Source organism: Cyphellophora attinorum, assembly GCF_001299255.1.
Source record: "Cyphellophora attinorum strain CBS 131958 chromosome Unknown Contig17, whole genome shotgun sequence".
NCBI lineage: Eukaryota > Fungi > Ascomycota > Eurotiomycetes > Chaetothyriales > Cyphellophoraceae > Cyphellophora > Cyphellophora attinorum.
The window spans coordinates 591,821-615,231 of NW_017253245.1; the positions used below are offsets into that span (position 1 = coordinate 591,821).

Here is a 23,411-nt window from a genome sequence, read left to right on the forward strand (position 1 = left end):
CAGAGGCCATGTGCTATTAGAACGCCAGTCTGCGTGAGTTCAAGGGTGCCGCTCTGCGCAAGGGTAGCTTTGCCAGCACATGATGGACATACTGACGGAAATTCTCATCAGCGGTGCCACCAGTTGACACTCGCATTGATGCCCTTCCCAACACCTCTCACGCTGTGCCACCAGCCTTTTGGTATGAAAAGACCCTCTCCAGTGCTCAGCGTCGCTTCTTGGCCGTATCTCTGTACAACGGCAGTGATGTCCTCAACGACTGGAGGAACTTCCCGCTCATTTTCCGAACCCCATATGCCGGACTCGATCACCTTGCTCTCCTTCCCAACCATCATTTCGTTGCCTCGAAATCTAGAATTGCTGTCACTGTGGGCAGCCTGCTGCACTAGCCGAAATACCAGCTGGCCCACGTTAGGCGGCAGGAGTCTGATGACCTTTTGACCCGCAAGCTGAACAAACATGTTTGGATTCGGATCACGATGCATTGGAGTGAACGTTGGCGGTCTGCCCATCCACAGGCTCGAATCGTAGATATCACCTTTGCCAGCCCGAAGCAGCGGCGGCAAAGGCAGTGCGTCGCGCAGCGCAGCTGGCAGTGACGATAACGAGCATTGTGCGAGATAGACACTGCGCTTCGTCATGGAAGTGCTGCTACTCTCGCTGGCGACGGAGGAGTCGTGGTCCAGTAACACCTTCAGTGGAAGCATTTTGCGTTCGAAGCGTGGCTCCTCGTCTGTCCGCCTCAACTCCAGTGGCACGACCTCGTTCTCATACTGCTTCCAGAAGTCCAGGTTCAACTCGAACGTTACCGGAACAGAACTCAAGGACTCGACGCCATTGAATGGATGTGAATCATGTGTGAACCATAGAGAAGTGGCAGGAAGGTCTGCTGCTGCGCATCGAGCTAAGGTATGAGGAAGTGCTGGCTCGAAGGCCTTTTCGCGAAACAGTTCAACGTCCCATGACGGCAGACTAGGCACCCTTGATATGGAGGTGATCCAACGCACGGCTGAGTTCGGACAGACATAGCCTGGCACACGTGTCGTCGACGTGCTACTGAGTGGCCGGGTCAAGCGTCCAAGCCATGGCATTCAGCTTCGTTGCAAGTATTGTTCGAAGAAGTCCTCGCGTCACAGAGACCAACGCCTTGCATCAACGAGCAGTGTCCCGAAATTTTTGGCTTCTTGGTGATTAGTTGTCAGGTCAGCAAGATCTGACTCGCAAGGCCTAGATTCCAAGTTCCTAGCAATAGGGGACCGATCCCAGGTCCCTCGTCTGAGCCCTAACCCTTGACCTCGCTTGTTCTCACCTTCGTACGATCCCATCGTCGGTACTTAAGTACTGCCGAGGCTTTTCTGGACCATGACTCGAGCACGTCCGGGGTCGCGGAGATCATTCTCGCAACGAGGGGGCCTAACTCCGCAGATTAAAAGTCAAGTACCATCCTGACCCTATTCAAAAGCCTTCCACACCTGGAATCGCACAGAGAGCTCGATCTGATAGTCTATTCGTTGCGGCCGCACACAGCGCGAATTCCAGATTACGCTGCTGGTGTACAAGACCCCAGACTTGGCGCTGGTAGCAGCTCGACGGCGTCACTGATAAGAGCTCGCTTCCCCAGCTTTCAGGCCGTCCAAGCTCGCGATAAACATGGTTCGCGCTCCTAGAGTTGATCGCATCCGCCATGTCGGGGGAGCTGGAGCCAACAATGGCTACACATACTATCCCGTGGTCATCATTGGCGCTGGCGAGTCTGGCATCGCCATGGGCTGCCGGCTACGGTCAGTGCTAGGGTTCGATCAATTTCGAATAATCGAGCGTCGCCCAGAAATCGCGGGAACCTGGACCACAAACACCTACCCCGGCATTGCGTGTGATGTGCTTGCACAACTGTACAGCTATTCCTGGGCCCAAAATCCTTTGTGGTCTGATCTCCTGCCACCCGGCCCAGAGATCGCGCGTTATCTTTACGATGTATGCGAGAAATTCCAGATCATCGATAAGATCCAGCTCGACACCTCCGTTCGTTCGACGAACTGGGTCGAGAGCGACGAGGAATGGGAAGTCACGCTCGACCATCTCGCTCCTGGCGTCGGCGATATGTCCAGTAACGAGCGCGCTGAATACGCCAAGACTCACGGTGAAAGTACAGCCGTCCTTCGGACAGAGAAGATACGCGCCAAAATCGTCATCAGCGCCTGCGGTGGTCTCGTTGAGCCCCGACCATTCAAGAACCTACCAGGACTCGACAGCTTTCAGGGCGACATCATGCACACTGCTCGCTGGGATAAGAATGTGCCTCTGAAAGACAAGTCTATCGTTGTGGTAGGCACGGGTTGCTCGGCTGCACAAGTCGTCCCACAGCTCATAAAGCCACACATTGGCGCCAAAAAGGTCACGCAATTGATGCGCTCTCCGCCCTGGATGGTTCCGTTCATCACGCCTGAAGGGCGCAAAGTCTGGCGCAAATGGGTACCTCGTCTTAACACGTACATTCCTGGGTTTCAAGACTCCTTCAGGAAGCTCATGTTCACCTTCATAGAAGCTGAATGGTATATGTTGTTCGCACCAACCGAAAAGGCTCGCCAAAATCGTGCAGCGAAATCCAAAGAGCTCCTTGCTTACATGCGCAAGACGGCACCCGAGAAGTATCACGATATTTTGACGCCGAACTACGAGGTGTTTTGCAAACGACGCGTGGTTGATGATGGGTGGTTCGGCAGTCTTCACGACCCGCGCATCGAACTCACCACGCAAGCCATCTCACGAGTCAATGCCACTAGCGTGACTCTCGGTCCTGGCCGACACTATCCACCAGAATCAGACACATCCAGCAAACACCCCACCGCAGAGCGCGAAATCGACGCCGATGTCATCGTAATGGCAAACGGCTACGAGACAAATGCCTGGCTCCACCCCTTGACCGTGTACGGCCGAGATGGAAAATCCCTCGAAGAAGTATGGAAGCAACGCGGTGGTGCACAGGCATACATGGGACTCGCGATGGACGGCTTTCCGAACTTCTTCCTCGTCTTCGGACCCAACACTGTGACTGGTCATACTTCCGTAATCATCGCGACCGAGAACGCTGTGAATTATATCCTCAAGCTCGTGAAGGGCATCGTTCAAGGAGACGTGCGCACTTACGAAGTCAAGGAGTCTGCTGAACGACAATGGACAAATTGGACGCAAGCCCAGCTCAAAAACTCACTCTACAACAGTGGCGGATGTGGGAACTGGTATGTCAATCCGAAGACAGGGTGGAACTCGTCGACCTATCCGAGCAGTCAAATCGATGCCAGCATTCGGCATATGTTTGTCAAGTGGTGGGACTGGGACGCGGTGCGAACAAGGAAGGGCACGATCAAGCTTGGTCTTGGGAGATTGCTCAAGCTGCTTGCGCTGGTGACAGCGGTGTACGGGGCGTATTATCGATTGAAGTATGGGAGGGTAGCGTTGCAGGGACGGGTCAAGCAGCAGCTCGTGAGCTTGCTCGGGGTCGCACAAAGAATTCTGGAGTCTTTTCGGGCGCGTGTTGGGATTTAGCTGCGGGAGGTTCACGGACAGTGTGAACATACATCGCAGACGCATGTACATTGAGTAGATCGAGTAGCCATACGGTGCGCGCTAGGCAAAGTTCGAATATTTCTTTTCAAAATTGAGAACATCACAGCTAGCGCTGCCTAGGCACTCAATTCTGGGAGAACCCGACCATCGGGGGTGGTTCATGCATGAATGCTGACCGTGCGCTGGTCGATGAAGCACATACTAGACCAAGTAGATCATGCGTTGGATGAAGCTGGGCCACAAGCACGAAAGGCGACAGTCGGCAGATTGCATGGAGGGCGAGTATATTCGTCAGACCGGTAGACTAGACTGGGTCTGTCTCGATGGGCTCTACTTCCGGGCTTGCAACGTCTACCTATGGATGGGGCAGAGCTCGCTTAGTCACAGTACAGCCCTGGCGCTGCATGTGAGCATCTTCACTCGAGGACATTCAAGTTGTTGGGAGATTCATCTCAAGCCGGTTGATACGAGCGTAAGACCGTAGACAAGACCGGATGACATGAATCATGTACCTAAGTTCGACTGGAAGGTCCGCGTGGCGCCCCAGCAGTGAAGGGTCCCAGGGTACCTACTTTGCGGTGGGTACTTGCAACTTCTGTATAGGGTAGCAATCGGCCGAAAGAGCGTAGGATTGATACAATTTAATCTGGCTCCAATGCTACAGCTGTGGGGAGACATCGTGGAGCAAGGAGCAGCTGTGTCGCAGGCAACCAGGAGAGGGATGGCTGGTAGCAGCGTACAGATGGAGTCTCTAGTCGGCGAGGTGGTGTTAGCTATGCTGCCTACAATACGATAGTACTCGTCAGATTAGCACACGTTGACTCGAAGGCCTCCCCATGGTACGATCGATGAAACAGTGTCGCGGAAATGCACAGCACATGGCAACTCGCGCGCGATGACGTGACTTGTGCGAGATGTGGTGACTGTGGATGGCTGCCTTGGGAGCCTAGCATCATGTCAACGCTCGAAGGTAGACCCTACTTTCCAGTGGCAATAAGTCTTTGCCATGTTGCGCAGCGTGCTCCATGGCATTCGATTGATTGCATAGGGCAATTGGCAATCGCAGTCCGGACTTGGGCGCTTCGTGGGATGCCTTCGGGTTATCCATCGTCGCCACAGAGTCCGCCCTAGACGAGTGTTATGATGGAACGAAACATGTGATAGCAGTATCAAGCAGATACCCTGATCCTGTAAACAATCTCGCAAGACGAATCCTTATTGTGGCGTTGGGCGTGTAGACCCGCTAGTGGCGTCAATCTCAGGGGTGACATTAGTCGATACATAGCTACTTGTATCGGTTGAAAAGTCGCTATCCAGACAGGGAAAGTTCTCTTTGGGCAACACTGTGGTTAGAAACGTTAGCGCTTTGTCGATCTGGATGTCAAGCCTGACCAGGAAGGGTGACTGGATTGTGGCAACGAGAGCATTGCCTGCTTCCAGAGAACTTGGACCAGCGTCGCGGCCAATCAGTAACAAAATGCGTTTGCCAACTGCCTAGTTGGTTCATTCGTGCCTGAAGGTAATAGAAGAGGCAGGTGCGCACCAAGTCCACTCGTCCGAAGGCGAGCTCATGGTCGAGGTTGCTATTCGTCCACCTGTGGCGACATTGAGTACATTTGCTGTCCGCATTCCCGTGAAGAATATTGACTCCTCTACCGACGGAATGAACACTTTGGACGTAGAAATGTTTGTCATAGAGCCGATGCGTGCTAAGTTTGGGATTTTGCATTACCTTATCCTCGTCCGCGGATTTGGAATCTGGACTTTGGACGGACCGCACTCATTCTGGGTCGGACATGATTTGGGATGATTGGTGATTGATCGATGGATCGACGAAGCACGTGACAGATACTGCGCATCGATGAGGCAGCGTACCTACCAATGCCCTGAGTGGTATGCCGTGGTTGATAATTTGCTTAGTGATGAAGTCGCAAAGCCCGGACCCGCTTTGCGTTGGTCGTCGCGACTTTGATCTCGCTCGTGCGTCGGTCAACGCCCTTGGCGGCACAACTTTGTACGCGACGGCAACCAGGGCAGATTATGTGACACACCGATGCAGCGGTCCACGACGGAGAGGGAGTCGGTGTTGCGCAGCAATCGTTGATGCGAATTGATAACAATGCAGCGGGATAATGCAATGATCGAACCTTTCGGGCTTTGTAAGCGATTTGTTGTGCTTGGTGCCGCCCAGGCTTGGGGCTGTTAGTGAAGGTCGTCCCGTCGGGGCATCATTATCGTCGTCGCTGCTTTTTCGCGGTCGAATATGGACGGTATCGCACTTGTATGTATCAAAGCGCTTTCAGGCATGGTACAAGCGTGAGTCGATGGAACAGAATTAGATGCGTGTTGTATTTGGTTACGCCCTAACACCGACGCGACGCGCGACTCCACCACGCCTGAGGCAACACGAAAGGACACTGCGCAATTATTGCACGCTGTCGCATTGCTGTCGACTGGGAAAGCATGTAGTTGCTAGAGTCCGAAGGTTTGATGTTGTTATTCACGATGGAGCTGTGACACGAAAGCCTCAAGTAGATACCAGGCATCTCGCTGATATGTTCCTCTTTGGGGAAATCTTTGCTCAAGCCGAAGGTGGCTGAAGCGTGCGGCTCTGCCGAAAGGACTTTTGGCGTCGTTAAGTCCTAACACCACTACCACTTCCGACGACAAGAAACCCGGTGCTACCCTTCTAGAAGGTGTTCTCGGCCAACCAACACCGATGTGTATGTGCGGCTGAAGAGCTATCTCGTGCCAACCAAATAGAAGCGCGGACACGTACGGGCGTACATCGGACTCGGCGATGACTAACACCCACCTGAATGACCTGCATGCCACCTCCGCAGGGCTGCTGCAAATGGCGCAAACTATCGTCTTCTGGATTAAGCGCTCTCCCGTCATTCTGGGCACGCTTTCTATGCAAGCCAGCGCCGGCATAGGCAGGTGCATCTACCGTTGCTGTACCTGTTATGTAGGTTCTTTTGTACGGTAAGCATGGCGCAGCTAACCGTCTGAATTCACGGGAACCCTCGGTCATCCCCGATACACAGCCATTGATCCTCCAATCATGCAGGGTGGTTCCCTTCCAGATCCCGAATGCTGAATCCCGATCTGGAAGTCCAACAAGTACCATGATAGGTTGCAGCCAAATTGATCTGCTGCTCCTTCCACATGGCAAACAGGGATCTGCTGACGCGGAACACAGAAGGAGATGTCCCTGCCAAAGGGCTAGATCTAGCTGACACAGGCAAATATGCAAAGACATGGTCTATAGAACTTTTGTTTGTTCCGTGATCTTGGAGCGTCGATGCTATTGGGTCAGACCCCCTTCCTCATTGAGCTCAGCGCCAAAGGCACACCGACGTTCCAATCTGCATGCACAGGGTTCAAGGACCGTAGCGGCGAGACAGTGACGTGTCGCATTATTGCTGCGAAGGATTGCAGTCTACCATAGCTCGGCAAGTGCAACGGAAAAGCCAGTTGCCGTTTGCTAGGAGAAGGTCTGCTCGATACCCGTTAACTCAATATTGACTGTTTCGTGATAGAGTAATCGGAAAAGGGGCGCGACAGCTCAAAGAAACAGCATTGCACCTACCGGGTAGACTCACTGACAGCTCGAAGCTGCCATAGTTCATACCTTGAACATGGGGCCTTCACTTTCTGTATCATCGTTGGCCATCAAGGAGTGTAGCTGGCCATAGTAGCAGCTGGGACCCGTAAATCTTGCCGCCGTAGAACTTTTGTTCGCTTAGAGGGCAATGCCTGTCGGAGATCGTAATAATGGACTCCTTTGCTGGTCCAGCCCCAAGGACGTGCTGGAGCAATCATTGATACGGTGAATGATGTCCCATTCTCAAGCCGACAGCGGTCCTACCTTTGCCAGCTGGTCAGGTCCGTCCGTTCTGTGATATCAGTGGACGCCCTGCGGCTGGGAGTCATTCGCTGCAGAGCTCTACTTGCGGGCAATGCCGTCATGTGAACGTCTGAATAAGATACTCACTCCAAGTGTGGTTTACGTGTTAGACTCTGCCAGACATGCTCACGAAGGACATGCGAACACTGCTTTGAGTTACATGTAGGATCGTCGAAAATGCCCACAAGTTGACACGCAATGCATCCTGTCGGGTGCTTTCCGTCATCGGCGCGATGCCGATGCTCAAATGGACGAGGATCGACGGCTTTGCAGATCAGGGAGATTCATTGCGAGACCGCTTCAATGTTTAAGAGAAACTGGGTATTGCCCGCCTGCAAACGAGGTGCGCAATACCGTAGGTGCTGAGACTTCCGTTCGAACGAGAGTCAGCATCGCTGCTTAAGCTTTGAGAGTGTTCCCTGTGAAGTCCATCAGGGTGAACTTGGTTTGCGTTGCATTTGCAAAGCTTCCAAAGCGTACTATCGATGTCATCGGCATGTAGCTTCGGCGTGCTGTCGGGCTCACCTCGGGGCCAAATCATTGCAAGGCCAAACCAGCGCCTTTGTAGTCTTGGTTACCCTAGCAGACGTTAGCGGAGCACGTATCGTATCGAGCTCGCTTCAATCGTTAGTGTCGTGCTGGCACAGAAGTACGGTGTGTCTATTTTGGCCCCATCGCTCTCGAGCAGGCGCTGCTCGCTGTATTCGTGTCAAGAATGACTGAGTCCGGATGAGTAGGTTGCCTAAAAACCGAGGTATGCAGGATACCCGGGATAAAGTGGAAACAGCCTCGTATCAGGTGGACCGTGTCTCGAAACTGGATACGTATTGTGATCCCCAGTCCTCGAGAAGGCGCGGAATTCTTGTGCGTAATCTCGAATATGAGATGATCGTCAAACTGGTGGCGCTGGGGAACTCCGCGGCCGTAACAGTCGAAGTCGCGCTGATCGACCAGAACACTGGGTCCAGCTCTGCCGGCTATGATCTCTTCCGGCTATCAACGCATACCGTGCGTTGACGGTCGGTGAAGAGTTGTCGACGATTCTGCGAAGGTGCAACGAGGGTTGGCTCCTGTTGTTGCCTCCGCGGTCTGTGCCAAGTACACAAGTCCAGTGCCTCGATCATGAGAGTGATCGACGGCACAACGGTCAAACCGTTGACTTTGAGGCTTGCAGAGAGGCAGCCACAATCACAACAGCAATCCATCCAGAGCAGCGCTAGGAGACTTCCACGACATGATCGTACTCTAGGCATGCCAGAGGCATGATTATATTGGGGGCCGAGACCTGGATTGCAAGAGAGGTCGTCCCCAAGGTAGACTGTGGGCCATGTCTCCGTCCATCTGCAACAACAAACTCGCAAGAATAACCGCGTGGAGCAGTTTCGTCGCAGGCAGACTGGCGGGAGGCGTGCCGTAGTCGGTGACCAGATTCTCGGGACCATGATTCCCATGTCTGATTGGGAAAGTGGTCAATAAAATACGAGGAGGATGATTGCGTCCATGGCCCTGCGGAAGATGCTATTCGTTGCTGGGCTCCCACTCGAATGTGGTGCAGCCGTGATGGCACGTGCGCAGTGTGTGGACTCCACGAAGCAATGGCAGTGTCGCAGGGTGTACTCATGGAGTGAATGATACCCAGGAGTTGAGCCGTCGTATTGCCGGGATATCGGGAGGCCTAGTCGACAAATCCTGAGATTATGCGGAGCAAGAGGTATTTGAAACTCGTGATTGCGGGTAGGAAGCACCTTGTTCAAGGCCATCAAGTAGCTATTGGAAAATAGTGTCCGGGTAGATGGCGAATCTTAACGATTGTTGGTACTTGTTGAGAGACACCCGCGGATTGACTTCAATGCTAGTTGACGTTCACAGGATCGAACCAGAGGTAGCATCGATGTTTGTGCAGGGCTTTCGCAGTCCTCATACGAGCCTCCTTGGAGATTGCCAAAGTGGGAGTTTCGCCGCTGCCACACAGTTGCCCGGCCTGCTGACTCAACAGAGGCTTAGGCGCTTCTCGTTGAGCTGGGTATGGTCCAAAGGCTGCCACATCCAGTCCCAAGATCGCAGTGTAAACGGTATAAGGCAACACAAGATCGCGTGGACAGCTGGCATGAGTTTGGGGCGAACGATGCTTCAGTGAGGACTGGCACACACCTAATTCGTAGTTCTGCTGACTTGTGCTTCCACATCATCAAGCGCCGGTGGCATGCAGACGAACCGTTATTAGTAAAACAATGTTGCCTCCTAAGTTGACACCATGGTGCTAGTGGTGATTTCCGAAAGGTTTCATGGTGGATAGTGCGGTGTTCTGCGGTGAGATACAAGATCTACACTGCATGACAGTCGTGTCGGGGCCACTAAGATTTCCAATGGGAAGAATTGTACCCAGTCCCCCTTTGGGCATAATCAACCATGGATCACGATAAGGTCATCTTGACGGGTCAACCTGGGCTGAAGGAGCTGTCTCATTTGATGCGGAAAAGTGTATCGGATCCAGGGACGCCGTCGTTTGGCCTATCATCGTCTCGCAACTTCCAAAGTAGGGAGCGTCGTTACAACGTGGCTTCCTCAAACGAAACTCATCGCGCGATCCTGCCGTGGAAAGCTACCCTCCTTCTGCGCGGCAGTAAGGCGCGACATGCAATAACAGGACCGCCACCCAAGGGCGCGAGATAGCGGGTTGCGAAAGGCGGCCTTGTCGGCCGTTTGCAAGAGGACCAAGATGCGTGACTGTTAGCTTCGCGGTGGGTGGAGATGGTGGAGATGAAAGGAGAACACATTGGGGAGTTAAGCAAGAGATATTTCTGGCCTCCATGTTTGTCATCAGCCCTACGAGAATAACCTTTTAAAATGCCGAGCCTGGCCGTTAGGATACCCGTTTGCATACGGGTAACTTTACACCATCCTTGTCCCTCGCATCTTGGATGGACGGTTTCAAATACTGTGATGGCGGCGAGAATATGTCGCCATTGGACAATGTCAGGGGTCGTTGAATAGCGCCTGATCTTCGCTGCGTGTGCTCCAGATATACGTGCGTGTTCCACTTCGGCGCTGCTGTGGTTGCTGCGAGCTCTGCGAGCTCCATCACACCTGTTAATTTGGGTGCACCATTGCTCTGTGGGCGAGGCAAGCCACGTCAAGGTTCTTTTGCTCGTTTACTCGTAATTTGGGCAAGAGATCGCATTCAAGCTCATCGAGATAGATCACACCATCACGCATAGAAAGAGTAGGCTGTATAGAGATGCTGTGATCGAATTGGGCACTCCGCGTCCGAGGATCGACGGTATACCTCTTGATTCCGAATCTCGGAATGGTCTTCGTCGATCAACTGTGCTATTGGTGCACTAGCATGGTCTTGCACAAAGATCATCATTCCTCCATCGGGAGTCTCCAGAAAATATGCTCTCTCGATAGCTCAAGCTCTTCCACTCTCTCGTTACGCCTGGGTATATTGACAGCGCTCTGTTCTCGCTTGCCACCTGGCAGTATGGGCTTCGTGGATCCTCGCCTGCCTTCCTGAAAGCAATCAGCCCTGTCAATGGGATAAAGGGGCTGATATGACACTCGCCGACCATCCAATTCACCTAGTGGCTCTTAGAGCTTGAGAGTGCCATTGAGCAATGCTTGATATCCAGGAGATGCCCTTCCTGGAAACACCTTATCCAAAGTGGCTAATTCAAGGATGCAAGCCAGGGCCTGGGAGCCGTTACAAGGTGGGTCGACCCTGTGTAGGATACGAAGAGGCTACCTTGAGATTTGTCGTATACTGCTCCGATAGTTTGGCTCGCAACCAAGTGGATGCGACCTTGAATGCGCACAAGGAGCGGAGTTTCATCCTTTTGTTTCTACCGACATAGTGCCTCGGATCCTGCCATCGCGTCTCCAGTGGTCCAGAGCACGCTTTTGCTGGGCATGTATGCAGGATGGAACGCAATCCGTAATCGAAAAGCGTTGAATGACATTGTACTGAAATGCGAGCAGTAGATCCATCCGCCCTACCAAAGGTCTGCGATGGGTACGAAGCAAAGCGTTCGGGGGCGAAAATAGCTCTGGATTCTTGAAATGCAGCCTTATTCTTGGTTGTGGAACGAAGTCTTTAACTGGAGTAAAATGCCGTTTGGGGTGCTTGAGAGCGATTACTGAGCCTCTCTGGGATGGAGAGATGAAAGGGAAAGGGTGAGTGCTGGTGCTGCCGGGGACTGGAAGAGGCAAAAGCCGGCCGCGGATAGCGGCATCAGGGCGCAGCAGCGAAATGAACGAAGGAGGCCTTTACCGCTTGTCCCACTTTCGTCTTCCTCGGTTTCCCGGGTCTTGGGAGTTCTGGTAACCACAAAGCAGCAGTGGCCACTACTGTAAGGGGCATAGTTCGAAACAGAGCTCGCCCAAACGACCCCTGGCTGTTGTATTTTCAGTAACCTAATTACAGCGTACGGGAACCCGCACCCTGGTCACCTTCCACGAGGAAAGCGGTGTCGACTAGCACGCGCACACGCACCCGCTCCATCGAGCTGTACTCTAATCCTGGTCCCGGGTGAATAATTCGCATGTTGCTCTTTCTGCTCTAGCTTGCAGACAGTCCTCTGGATTCGCCCTGATCGGCGACCTGGGTAGGGCAGGATGTATATATCGCCCGAGGCCTCCCATGGCTGGGTGCACAACTACAACTACTGCCCCTGTCCCAAGTCGAGTACTGTCTAACCACTGTGACTTCAACAAATACTTGAAGACTGGCAAGTTGATCAACAACCGTCACCATGCAGCGCAGTGCTAGTTACACATACACACAGGCCATGGCCTCGCAACAGCCCAGATACACAACAGCACATTCGACTAGTTCAGCATTCAGTGCCTCTGCTAACCCCAACGAGGACTGGACTAAGATATCAGATCTTGCTGAGAGGAGAAGAATACAGAACAGGATCGCCCAGGTACGTGCTTGACGCACATGTACGCAAGTTCTGCAGCACTAACACTCCAACAGCGGAACTACCGTAAGAAGCTCAAGAGAAGGCTTGAGGATCTCGAGCGTCGCGCTGGGTCTTCTTCTGCTTCTCCTGAGGCTCAGCACTCAGAGCTTGCTTCAATCGCATCGTCCAAGGATTCCAAGTCACACCCGATGACCAGGGAATCCTCCAAGCACAGCCTGTCTGGCGAGGCTCCTCAGCTTTCACCAGAGATACTTCCACTCGACGAGCACTCTGTACCATTTGACACATCGAGATCTTTCTCCCTGTCATCATCAACTGCGTACTCAAACTATCCTCCAACCACATCATACCTGCAGCACGAGTACCAACATTCGCCTTCGTACCATACCGCTCAGCAGAACTACTTCTACGAGTACCAATACCCAACAGATTACAGCCACTCGTTACCGCCTACTCTTCCCACAATGCTTCCATCAAACTACGCCACCAAGCAAGAGCCTGTCTTCGGCGAAGACGACTTGATGAATTCCTTTTCCATGAACTACGCATCACTGGCGGGTCTCGATGTGCCATCAAGTCAAGCGTATGCGAGCCCCAGCTCTCAGTCTCATGTAATTCTCACCACCCCCATCACCCATCTCCGCAGCCCGAGCTATTTCTAAGCCCTTGCATCGGTACAGCAGCTGACTTGCTCTCAACAGACGCCGTCACTGACGGACTCGTACTCTTTCGACATCTCACCACAACACTCGCCACCAAATTACTTTGATCTACCGCTCACGCCAGTCTCACGCTCAACAAGTCCACCACTGCACTTGTTTGACATACCTTGTAATTAGACATTCACTTACTTGGCCGTCCTGCGAGGAGGCCGTTCACAGTCAACGCCATGCATATTGCATTAGAAGGGCATTTGGCACAGGGCCCGGATCATAATGGACGTCCATGTCGCCGGAATGACAGGACCGGAGGGAATCTGAAGCGGTGCCGATTGGCATAGGCACTTGGAACCACGGCAAAATTATGAGCGTGTCCGACGAGACAATTTGATGAATCAGAAACTGTATATTCCCGTGAGCGACTCGAAAGAGTCATAATACATGACGAATTCGTCCAGAGACCACTGCTCTTCCAATCGTTGTTGCCTCGTATACCTTACTCAACGCGTGACGTCATCTTCGACATGAACGTTGCGCACTGCTTGCCTTTTGTTGCTTCCAAGCTACCTAGTCGAATACCTACCTTTATTCTGCTGTAGTGCCTGGTGATGATCAGTTGAAGCAGGAACCCTGTCAATCTCGCTCGCTCAAAACGTGCCGTTGACCACGTCCGAATCTCATGGCAGTTCTCAATGGAAATTACCGCAGCCTTTACGGCGGCGAATTGTATGCCTGTTCTCGCGGTACAGCCAATCTGCTTACTGATATTCCCGATCACAGGACCTGGTCTGAAGAAGACTGGATATCAAGTGACGATCGAGTCCGTGGAGGCCATTCAAAGGTACGTTCCGCGACTATGGTTCATGTAACGCCTGACCTTGAAATGTGTCCGGTGGAGGCCAGCACTAATCACGGGTTCCCTTGGTAGTCACATCTGCGGTGTGAAGATGGTCAGGCCCTTTTCTGTGGACACCTCGACACAAAGACTCTTGGTGGGGCAGGATTTGCATCACAGCGTACAGCTGGAGAGCTGAAGCTCAATCTCTCAGAATACGACGGCATCGAACTCATCGTCGACCATCAAGCAAGTGATGAAAAGAAGTACACCTTCATACTCAAGGACGATCTTCTTCCTGAACGCGACGATGGTCGAGAGCAGTCAACTGTGTCGTGGGAGTATGACTTTGTTGCAGCAGCATCCGCAGCCCGTGCGAACGGGCTTGCAAAGCACCAAACAGTCTTCATTCCATGGCACTCATTCACAGCCACGTACAGGGGAAAGCCAATGAGGGATGCCGGGAGGCCGAATGTCGCATCAATCAAGCGAATCATCATAAATGATGCGAAGGTACAGTCGTAAAGCCCCATCTGTGGCAGCCACTGACGTTCTCTGCAGTTTTTTTGGTCGCCAAGAGAGTGACTTCAGGTTGGTACTCTCATCGATAAGAGCCGTGAAGCAAGCAGGGCGCTCCATTTCACCCGCCAGTCTGGACGAAGTGGTATCTCTTTCCAGCAGCGAGAAATCGAGAAACGACCTTAGCTCCATTGATACGAAGCAGTCCCTATGGCAGCGGATTGTTGGATCCTGCTGGAAGCTCTGACGTCGCCCAAGATGGGTTGACGCGTTGCTGGGACCACGTGGATTCCGAGCATGGTCGAATCGCGCGTGAAGTTTCGGTCGCCACCAGCGGCCAAGTACATCGTTGAGCCTTGGACGACAATACTACCAATTGTCCGAGAGCATTTTGTCACATGACGCAAGGCAGATTCACCGCGACATCTGAGTGCAACGGACAAAATGGGGTGCCGATGCCGAGGCCATGCAACATGCCTCCAGAGTGATACGTCGTTGCGCGATACACTTCCTGCTTCACCATCGACTACGGAATTGCATCCATTCGCGACACTACTTACAGACTTCCGAGCACTCCGGTGTACACTGCTGCTAGTTCAACATCATCGGTCAAGTGATCGCGAAACATGCCATTGCTGCCTGTGCATAACGCAACGACGAAGTCCGCTCCCGCATTCGTCCGCCCGGAACGCGGAGTACGAGAGTACCATTACGTCGTGGAGTATGCACATTGCAAAATACCTCACTCACATGATTCGGAATGCGGAGGTTCTTGTCGCCCGAGACTTCCAACTGCACTGGGGCCAGTGGTATCTTCTACCAGCGTATCGCAGCTGCGTCGCCGAGGTGCACTGTAATGTGGCAAGCCGTAGCTGCTCGCTACTCAACTCAGTACTGCCGACCGCTTGAATGATTGAAAGTAATTGTAATCCAGGTTTAACCCGTGGATCAGAATCGACAGGCTTTACAGGAGATAAGCAAAAGCAAATCATGAAGTTGTGAACATTTATGATCAAGGGATCCCTGCAGATGGAGTAAAAGTCTCAATACGATACAGAACAGAACACAATGACCGTCTTCTCGTTGCGATGGGGCTGGCTGCAACTACAGCCCCGCTGTCCAGCGTTGCGCATACTGCCAGCCCTACCCGTCCTGGAAATCCATGCCGTTGGTCAAACGTTCTTATTGGCACCAACTTGCTTCAGCTGAACAGGAGCAAGTGCTGTGCGTTCAGGACCAGCGAAGCCATGCAAACAGCGCCAACGAGATCAGCTATTCCGGCACTGTGTCCACCTACTTGGACAGAGCATTTAAGCCGTAGCGGCGCCGGACCCAGAGTTGATTGCTCCGTAGACTGCTAAACGACAAGACCGCATATGCGAACGATGAAACACAAAATTCCACTATTTGGGCTGCAACAAGCGAACATTACGGAGGAGTTGCGAGAAGGCTTCCAGCCCTATCGGCCGCAGACATTATATTGACCTCGTCCTAACATCATCGCATCGACTCCCGTACAACTCACAGGTTTCAGCAAGCCCTGTTAGCCGTGCCTGGGCAAGGCGCCTATTGTCGTTAAGAGATCAAGGCCAAGAGGGTTTCAGCCCTAGAACCACAGCTCGAACTAGCGACCGCCAGGCCTGCCATCTCGTTCATTGAACGATTTCGTTGGTTTGTACAGCCAGCCCCACAGATGCAAAACTTGATCTCGCAAAGCGAACCTTGAGCTTCGAACATCGAGCGAATGTTCCTATACGATATCCTCGTTTAGGTCGAACCCATGGCAGTTGCCAGAATCGCACTGGGAGTAACTCAATCTGCACTTGGCCCGCGGGCCTCAGGCCCCGAAACCAGCAGCTCGCGTACCGGCAACTTTCGAAAGATCGCTTTGCCAAATGACTGTCACTGATTAATTCGATCGCGCAAAACAGGTATTGCGAGTCCTCAAGTGGTAAGCCGGACGAGCATGCATTTGTTTCTAGAACAATATTAGTGTCCCGAAGCCACACTGATATCGAACAATCGCCCTTAGGCTCGATGAATAAGCGTCTCACGGTCAGCACTGTGATCAGACGTCAACGCGGAGAATATCAAGTGAATTGTTTCCTCAGTCAAATGACTTGCAGTGCAGGAGCGACGACTTCCATGATCTTCGGGGAACGGAAAAGGAACATTGCTTCTGCCTCCTCAGCTGCAGAGTCTACATATGCGGTTCAGAGCTCGGTGCCGGCGCAGTCGATGTCCGTTTCCAGCACGAGCACGGCTCGGCAGGACTCAGGATGCATTGCTGTATTTGGTATCGGCATACACGTTCCGAGCACATGCCTCATCCAGGCTTGAGACAAGAGCCTTAAGCATCTCTTTCAGGGTTACGAATGCGACAGATCCTAGCAGCAGTGAAGAGAAGTCTTGTGGGACGAGGCTCCAAATTCATGCCGCCGAGGAAAAGAGTGGTGACTGCCATGATGCTGGCGAAACCAAATACATCAGAACTTCCTCCATTCGGTAGGCGGTGGAGACCACTTATTTGCGACACCGTTGACAATATCATTTCTCATCACGATGCGTCAGAGATATTGTAATCAGCTTCGGGCTGGCTTGACTCGAAGGACTTGCCAGGCGAGTACAGCAGTGCATCGAATTGAGCACTGCCACTGCATGCGAGCGAACTGCTTGATATATGCACAAATCCGTAACCCCAAGCAGTTGCAAATGGCATTGTCTGGAACAGGCAAGGTCTTATACCGCGACTGTCCAATGCTGCTTTAAGCGCTTCTTGACTTGGGCACCTGCACTAACTTCTGTTGATACAACGGGATCGCCGCTAAGCATGCAGGCACTCTAGGCGCAGGCGGCCGCCAAACCGAAGCCACCAGTAGGGCTGCACCGGCTGCGCGTACGCCCCCCGCTACTGCTTTTGACTCCCGAGGTCGCCTTGGGAGACTGTTCATGAATGTCCTCACCATTGTCCGAGCGTTTTCAATTCGAGATCTTCCGAGTCATCACGGTCTCAATCAACAGCAGTGCGAGAGACATAATTACAGCAGTAGAAGGCGTGCCAGTGGCCCATTGATTGGAGCACCTGTGGTAAGTCTCTGCTCTGGTTGACTTCTTCTTGCCCCGTCGTTCCAGATCACGGTACGTCCATTTTGGCGGACGTCGTTCGGGCCAGAAGCTCGCAATCAAGGTGCTTCGGGACCGACCGTCTCGCACTTTCGACGGTCACAATCGGATGAAACGCTTTGACCTCAACAGCAATGCATCTACTTTACCTCTTCATTGTGTCGTTTTCGGGAGAAGCCGCCTACGCGGAGAGGCTGCCGTTGAGCGCGACCAAGCCCGGCAATCTATGAACGCGCGCCATGCTGGCACTACGCCGCCCGCGCTCGCGCAGTGTGGTATCGCGTTTTTTGTTACTGATGGATTTACTGCCAGCCTCGCAACTTGTGCTCTTCCGCCTCGGCCACTTTGCAAAGTCCGGCTTGGCGATGGAGATAAAACGTCCACAACAAGACTTTCCAATCGGCCGCAATACTGACAATCCGTGAATTTTGAGAGACAAATCGAGTGAGAGGGGCAGTCTGGATAACTGTGTCCTCAGCATACCAGGGCTTGTCGAGTGGTCGTCAACGACATGTGCTTTGCTCGCCAAGCAGTGAGACAGGACAGGACATGGTGAGTCTGAAAAACCGACCGATTCCAAATTTACGGTCCCGCCAGATGCAGATCGCATCGCTTAAGAAGCAGATCACTTTTCTGAGGAGGCGACTAGATATTCAGCCTGGATAGCGTCATCATCGTATTTGTCAATGGTGGACGCACAAGTCCTCCGCGCACAGACCAGGGCGAGTACTTGGCGGCAGAGTGGGCGAATTTGAACTGTCCTTCAACGCGTCGCCCTCTGGACAGTTGGAAGCCAGACATTGCTCGGAATCGATCATTACGCCAGCCCTGGGCCTATCCAGCGCCGTATGCAATACGTGACACCAAGCGAAAATCGCAATGGGTCCGATGCCAAGTCCCGAGCCACGACCCTTGGCCAGATCCGCCGCTGTAGGATTGGAGGCCTTCTGGAAGTTGAAAAAGGCCTGAAGTTTGGCGTTCCTCCGTCGCGCAGCGAGACCAGTGACCATACCATACCGTGGCCATCAAAGGAGCTGTCTAGGACTGCGGAGTGGTGGCATTACAAGCTTCGAGCTACGTTTGGTCTCCCAGAGGAGTTTCAGATATTTGTGATCAAATTGACCAATACTCGTTCTTTGATGATGAATCCATTTCGAACTCAGCGACAGCCTTATGAAAGCGCACGCCTCACATCGCCAGATCGGTCTATGTGATTACCGAAGTCAGTCCAACTGTTGCCCACGTTCAAACCCGACTGTGGCCCACAAGCAGCCACGGACACTGCAAAATGGCTCCTGGCTGACCCACGGAGAGATCCCGATACCACGATTCCGCTATCGGACAGCAGATCAACACCAGACTGGCTCAAAGGCGAAAGCAAAGACCCTGGACCTGGAAAGACAGATGAAGAGTTCTGCTGCCTGCAGCAACATCTAGCGGACTGTCGCCCCAGCATATGGTGCTTGACGAACGCACGATTGCCTTTGCTGAAGACCATCCACAGCTACTGGTGGAACCACGCGCCATAGCAGATCCACCCTCCCATTGAATGGGTATGTATAGGAACCGCATCGGTTTGCTGACCAAGACATTTCACACCCCATCCATGTACCTTTCTCAGGATCACGTGGCGCAAAGTCAACGTGCGATCTTGAAGCGCTCGATGGGGCCTGATAGGCCAGCATACGAAAGGAGCATTAGAGACCAGCGTAGGTTTCCATCCTCGATCGCCTTTCGGAGACTATGCCATTCGCACCACAAAAGAACATATCGTACCACATCTCTGGAAAGTCTCGCGCCAGAAAAGGAAGCCGCAGTGTTTCCGAGTGCATAGACAGGTAGGTTTGGACTCTGGACGCCTGTTCCCACTGCCGACTTAAGCTTTCGAGGCGGGAAGGTTTGCCTGAGCCACCCGGAAACATGACAGATCCGTACGCGTGGCTAGCCCAGTCCACCCCGTTACACGATTACAGCTAGGTCGAGCGAGCACGCGCTGTACTCCGTGTCTGTGGCAGCCTGAGTGGAATGCGCATCAGAACGGAGATGTTCAGCGTCGGCAAACAGTTTTGGGGCAGCGCAGAACCTGTACGGCTACGAGAGTACAGTTGTATCGGGTCGAAAGGCGACATGCAAATACTCCCGATGTTGGCTGACATGACTGACAAACCACCAGGATGGAAGATATGGATCAGGAGGATTCCTCAGCTTGGTTCGAGACGAAGTTCATAGGCTCACGCACTCTGTCCTGGAAGTGCTGCTAGAAGGTGTAATAGGCACAAGTTGCCCGTGACAAACGGTCAAGCTGTTCCGATGCTATTCAGGCGACGAAACCCCGGCCGATTGGCATAGTGTCCTCCTCGGTCTGTGATGCCATCTTGTCAAGCGTTTCCGCCAGTCTCACGGGTCGCAAAACCCCATCGCTCATGAAGTAATCAACACCTTCACCACCGCCCTCCCCTCATCCTCTCCCTCCCTCGCCGCATTCGCCGCAAGCCTGAACGCCCTCTCCCCATCCTCCAACCCCACTCTATGGCTCACCAACGCCTCTGCCACCCCATCCAATTGCCCACTCGCAAACAGCGCAATCGCCGCTGGATAGCAATTCGCATACCTGAACACCCCAATGATATCCACCTCCCGCAACGCCGCCGCACCAATAGCAACGTCTGCACCGGATTCCCCATCCCCACCAACACCAACATCCCGCCCGCCGTCGCAGCATAGATCCCCAACTGCACACACGGCGGCACACCAGTACACTCATACACCCTGTCGAATCCAAATCCTTCAGGTAGGTCTCCAACCTTTGCAACTTCCTTCGCAAGATCCTGTCCGTTGCTGAGTGCCTCCTCCGTATCTTTCGGGCTCGCCTTCTTCGGAATCAGGAACGTTTTCAACCTGAACCTCCCCCCAGCCATTCCCTTCGCGATCTCCAGCCTCGGCCCATCAATATCCGCAATCACGATATTACTCACTCCGCTCACGGCCAGCGTCGCTGCCGTCAACATCCCCACCGCGCCAGCACCCAGCACGAGCGCACTACTGCCCACCAGAGGTGCAGTGCCGCCTGACCCAGCGCCCTGGGAGCGGCGCACGGCGTGCAGAACAACGGCGAGGGGCTCGACTAGTGCGCCCTGCTCGAACGTCACGTTCTCGGGAAGTTTATGACAGAGGTCCGCGGGGTGCGTGATGACGGTTTGCAGGGTGCCGTCCAAGTGCGGGTGGGTTTTGGCAGAAGACTTGAAGCGTAGTTTCGGGCAGAGGTTGTAGCGGCCGGTGGTGCAGAGGGGGCAGGCGCGGCAGGGGAGGCCGACTTCGAGGGCGACGCGGTCGCCTTCTTTGAGGTTTGAGGTTGTGGTGGTGGAGGTGGTTGAGGGGGTGGAGGTGATGGTGCCGGAGGATTCGTGGCCGAGGCACATGGGGTGTTGGAGGACGAAGTTGCCGTTGCGGCCGTGGTTGTAGTAGTGTAGGTCGGAGCCGCAGAGGCCGGTGGCGCGGATGGCGATTGTGAGTTCGTTGGGTTGGGGTTTGGGGGTTTCGCGGGATTCCAGTCGCAAATCCTTTGCGCCGTGCAGTACCAATGCCCTTATGCTCTCTGTGGAAGCCATCTCGCCCATCCTGATCTTGATCGTGGTCGGCGTCGGCGTCGGCTGGATCTATCGACAGTGATCGCGAGTTCGATTGTTATGGAATTAAGCTTGATTCTGTCGAGTAATGAAAGTGTTTAGTCGGAATTGAATGAATTTGCGATCCCCAGGTGTGAACTTCACTGCCGAACAGTCATCACTTCAACAAATCCCAACTTCACTAATATAAACCACACCTCTTATTCAGGGCGACTCTGAGCTTTTCACTACATCACTGTCTCCAACCCGGCGACGATGCCGTACGATGTGGTCTCGAAAGGCTTTATGTCGGCTCGGCTATTGGACGAGAGTTGAAAGGCAAAACTCCAATGCTCCCTCAAGTCGACTGTGCCCCCACGATGAAATCCGGACGCGGTGGGGTCAAAACGTCAAACGCCGACCGACATACCGACGGCACGAGTACGGAGTATAATGCCAATCTGGGGACACTTTTTGTACCGGATGTGTTCATGCGCTTTGCTCTCCTGTTGCATAGCTCGTTGCGATAGATTAGGGCCGTGCCAAGACGAGTTCTGTACGGATCGTGGTCTTGATGCTACTCTCATACTGACTATTCCTTCTCTCTGACTTTCCACACACTCAAGCCCCGGTTAGCTAACCCGCATCAAGCCCTCAATACTTTTCGAATCTGGTCGCCGTTATATACATATACATCATGCAAAGCCCTCAGTCCTGCTAATCGGCTCCCTCGCCCACACCACAGCAGAATGGTCCGCGCTCTCGACCAAATACACCCTCCACGAGTTCCGCACCGGCACACGTTCTCAATTCCTCTCCAGACTCAAGTCCAACGATTTCGCCTCCGTCACAGCCCTCTACCGCTCCAACGCCTCCGCCACCCTCACTGGCCCGTTCGACCGCGAGATCTGCGCCGCGTTACCGTCATCGCTAAAGTACATCTGCCACAACGGCGCCGGGTACGACAACATCGACGTTGATGCATTTACGGAGAGAGGTGTTTTGATTAGTAGTACGCCGATCGCGGTGGACAATGCGACGGCGGACACGGGGATCTTCCTTATGTTAGGGGCGCTGAGGTACGCGGTGGCGCCGTTGGAGGCGATTCGGAGGGGGGAGTGGAGGGGAAAGGGGACGAGGGTTGGGCATGATCCGACTGGGAAGGTGTTGGGGATTTTGGGGATGGGTGGGATTGGCAGGGTGAGTTTTCTCTGCTGTTTGATGGTCGTTTAGCGGGTTTCGCTTATTGTTTGTGGTTTCGCCGAGGTTGGTTGGAATGCGAGAGCTAATGTTGTGGGTGTGTGGTGTAGGCTATGGCGAGTCGGGCGAGGGCGTTTGGGATGAAGATCATTTATCACAACAGGAGTAGATTGCCGGCTGAGCTGGAGGGGGACGCGAAGTATGTCACGTTTGAGGAGCTGTTGGCGCAGAGTGATGTGCTGTCGTTGAATCTGGCGCTGAATGCGAAGACGAGGCATATCATTTCGGCAAGGGAGTTTGCGAAGATGAAGGATGGGGTCGTCATTGTCAATACGGCCAGGGGTGGTCTGATCAAGGAGGCGGATCTGGTTGAGGCGCTGGATTCGGGAAAAGTATCTGCTGTTGGGCTGGATGTGTTTGAGGAAGAGCCGAAAGTCCATGAGGGACTGCTCAGGAATGATAGGGCGTTCATTGTGCCTCATATTGGGACGAACACGTGAGTGTGGATGCGGCGGAGGTGTAGAGGAGGAGCTAACAACGCCTGACAGGTACGAAACACAACGAGAAATGGAGCTGCTGGTGTTGCGCAATCTCGAAAGCGCAGTGGATGGGAATGGCCTTCTGACACCGGTGAACCGTCCGAAGCTGCATTGTATTGACGTATGCTGATTGCTGCAGATACCGGAGCAGAAGTCGAAGGCGAACGGCAACCTGTGAATGACTGTTGCCATTACTTGGATAACGTGTTGCTGATATTCTGAGCCGAATCAGTCCATACAGACATTCGCAGATGCGCTCTGGTCGCAGCGGCATTATCACGAGGTCGCTCCAAATCATTAATGATATCTCACCCACAGGTCCAGAGATGATGCATAGCAGTGGCGTTTCATAGATCAGGAATTGACAGAATTGCTACGATCATGAAGGGCCCAGGGAGAGTAAGGCCGAGCCGCCCTGCAGCGCTCCCCACAAGCCGCCAAGCATGACGTCCATGTGCCCGCATATTCGAGGCCTCGGCTTTTTTGGTCTGGTGACGCCGGTATGCACATGATTGGCACATGCCAAACA

At 53.4% G+C, this 23,411-nt stretch overlaps 6 protein-coding genes across 6 annotated transcripts; 4 read left to right on the forward strand and 2 right to left on the reverse strand.

Annotated features, from left to right (window-relative positions):
- Positions 1-107: 107 nt before the first annotated feature.
- On the reverse strand, positions 108-1,091 carry AB675_5941 (putative lysine-specific demethylase JMJD5; the record flags this gene model as incomplete). The annotated part of the gene is made up of 1 exon (XM_018146192.1): positions 108-1,091. The coding sequence occupies one exon, from the start codon at positions 1,089-1,091 to the stop codon at positions 108-110; it is 984 nt and encodes a 327-aa protein (XP_017998727.1).
- Positions 1,092-1,650: 559 nt separating this feature from the next.
- AB675_5942 (Baeyer-Villiger monooxygenase) lies at positions 1,651-3,546 on the forward strand (the record flags this gene model as incomplete). Its single annotated transcript, XM_018146193.1, has 1 exon — positions 1,651-3,546. One exon carries the CDS (start codon positions 1,651-1,653, stop codon positions 3,544-3,546), a length of 1,896 nt encoding a protein of 631 aa, XP_017998807.1.
- An 8,682-nt stretch (positions 3,547-12,228) lies between these two features.
- Positions 12,229-13,064, forward strand: AB675_5943 (uncharacterized protein; the record flags this gene model as incomplete). Its single annotated transcript, XM_018146194.1, has 2 exons — positions 12,229-12,402; positions 12,456-13,064. The coding sequence occupies 2 exons, from the start codon at positions 12,229-12,231 to the stop codon at positions 13,062-13,064; spliced, it is 783 nt and encodes a 260-aa protein (XP_017998663.1).
- Positions 13,065-13,740: 676 nt separating this feature from the next.
- On the forward strand, positions 13,741-14,421 carry AB675_5944 (uncharacterized protein; the record flags this gene model as incomplete). Its single annotated transcript, XM_018146195.1, has 3 exons — positions 13,741-13,787; positions 13,842-13,902; positions 13,990-14,421. The coding sequence occupies 3 exons, from the start codon at positions 13,741-13,743 to the stop codon at positions 14,419-14,421; spliced, it is 540 nt and encodes a 179-aa protein (XP_017998771.1).
- Positions 14,422-19,959: 5,538 nt separating this feature from the next.
- Positions 19,960-21,155, reverse strand: AB675_5945 (Sorbitol dehydrogenase; the record flags this gene model as incomplete). The annotated part of the gene is made up of 2 exons (XM_018146196.1): positions 19,960-20,270; positions 20,297-21,155. The coding sequence occupies 2 exons, from the start codon at positions 21,153-21,155 to the stop codon at positions 19,960-19,962; spliced, it is 1,170 nt and encodes a 389-aa protein (XP_017998843.1).
- A 368-nt stretch (positions 21,156-21,523) lies between these two features.
- On the forward strand, positions 21,524-23,060 carry AB675_5946 (putative 2-hydroxyacid dehydrogenase UNK4.10; the record flags this gene model as incomplete). The annotated part of the gene is made up of 5 exons (XM_018146197.1): positions 21,524-21,619; positions 21,795-22,343; positions 22,454-22,839; positions 22,892-22,973; positions 23,022-23,060. The coding sequence occupies 5 exons, from the start codon at positions 21,524-21,526 to the stop codon at positions 23,058-23,060; spliced, it is 1,152 nt and encodes a 383-aa protein (XP_017998692.1).
- Between the last annotated feature and the right edge of the window lie 351 nt (positions 23,061-23,411).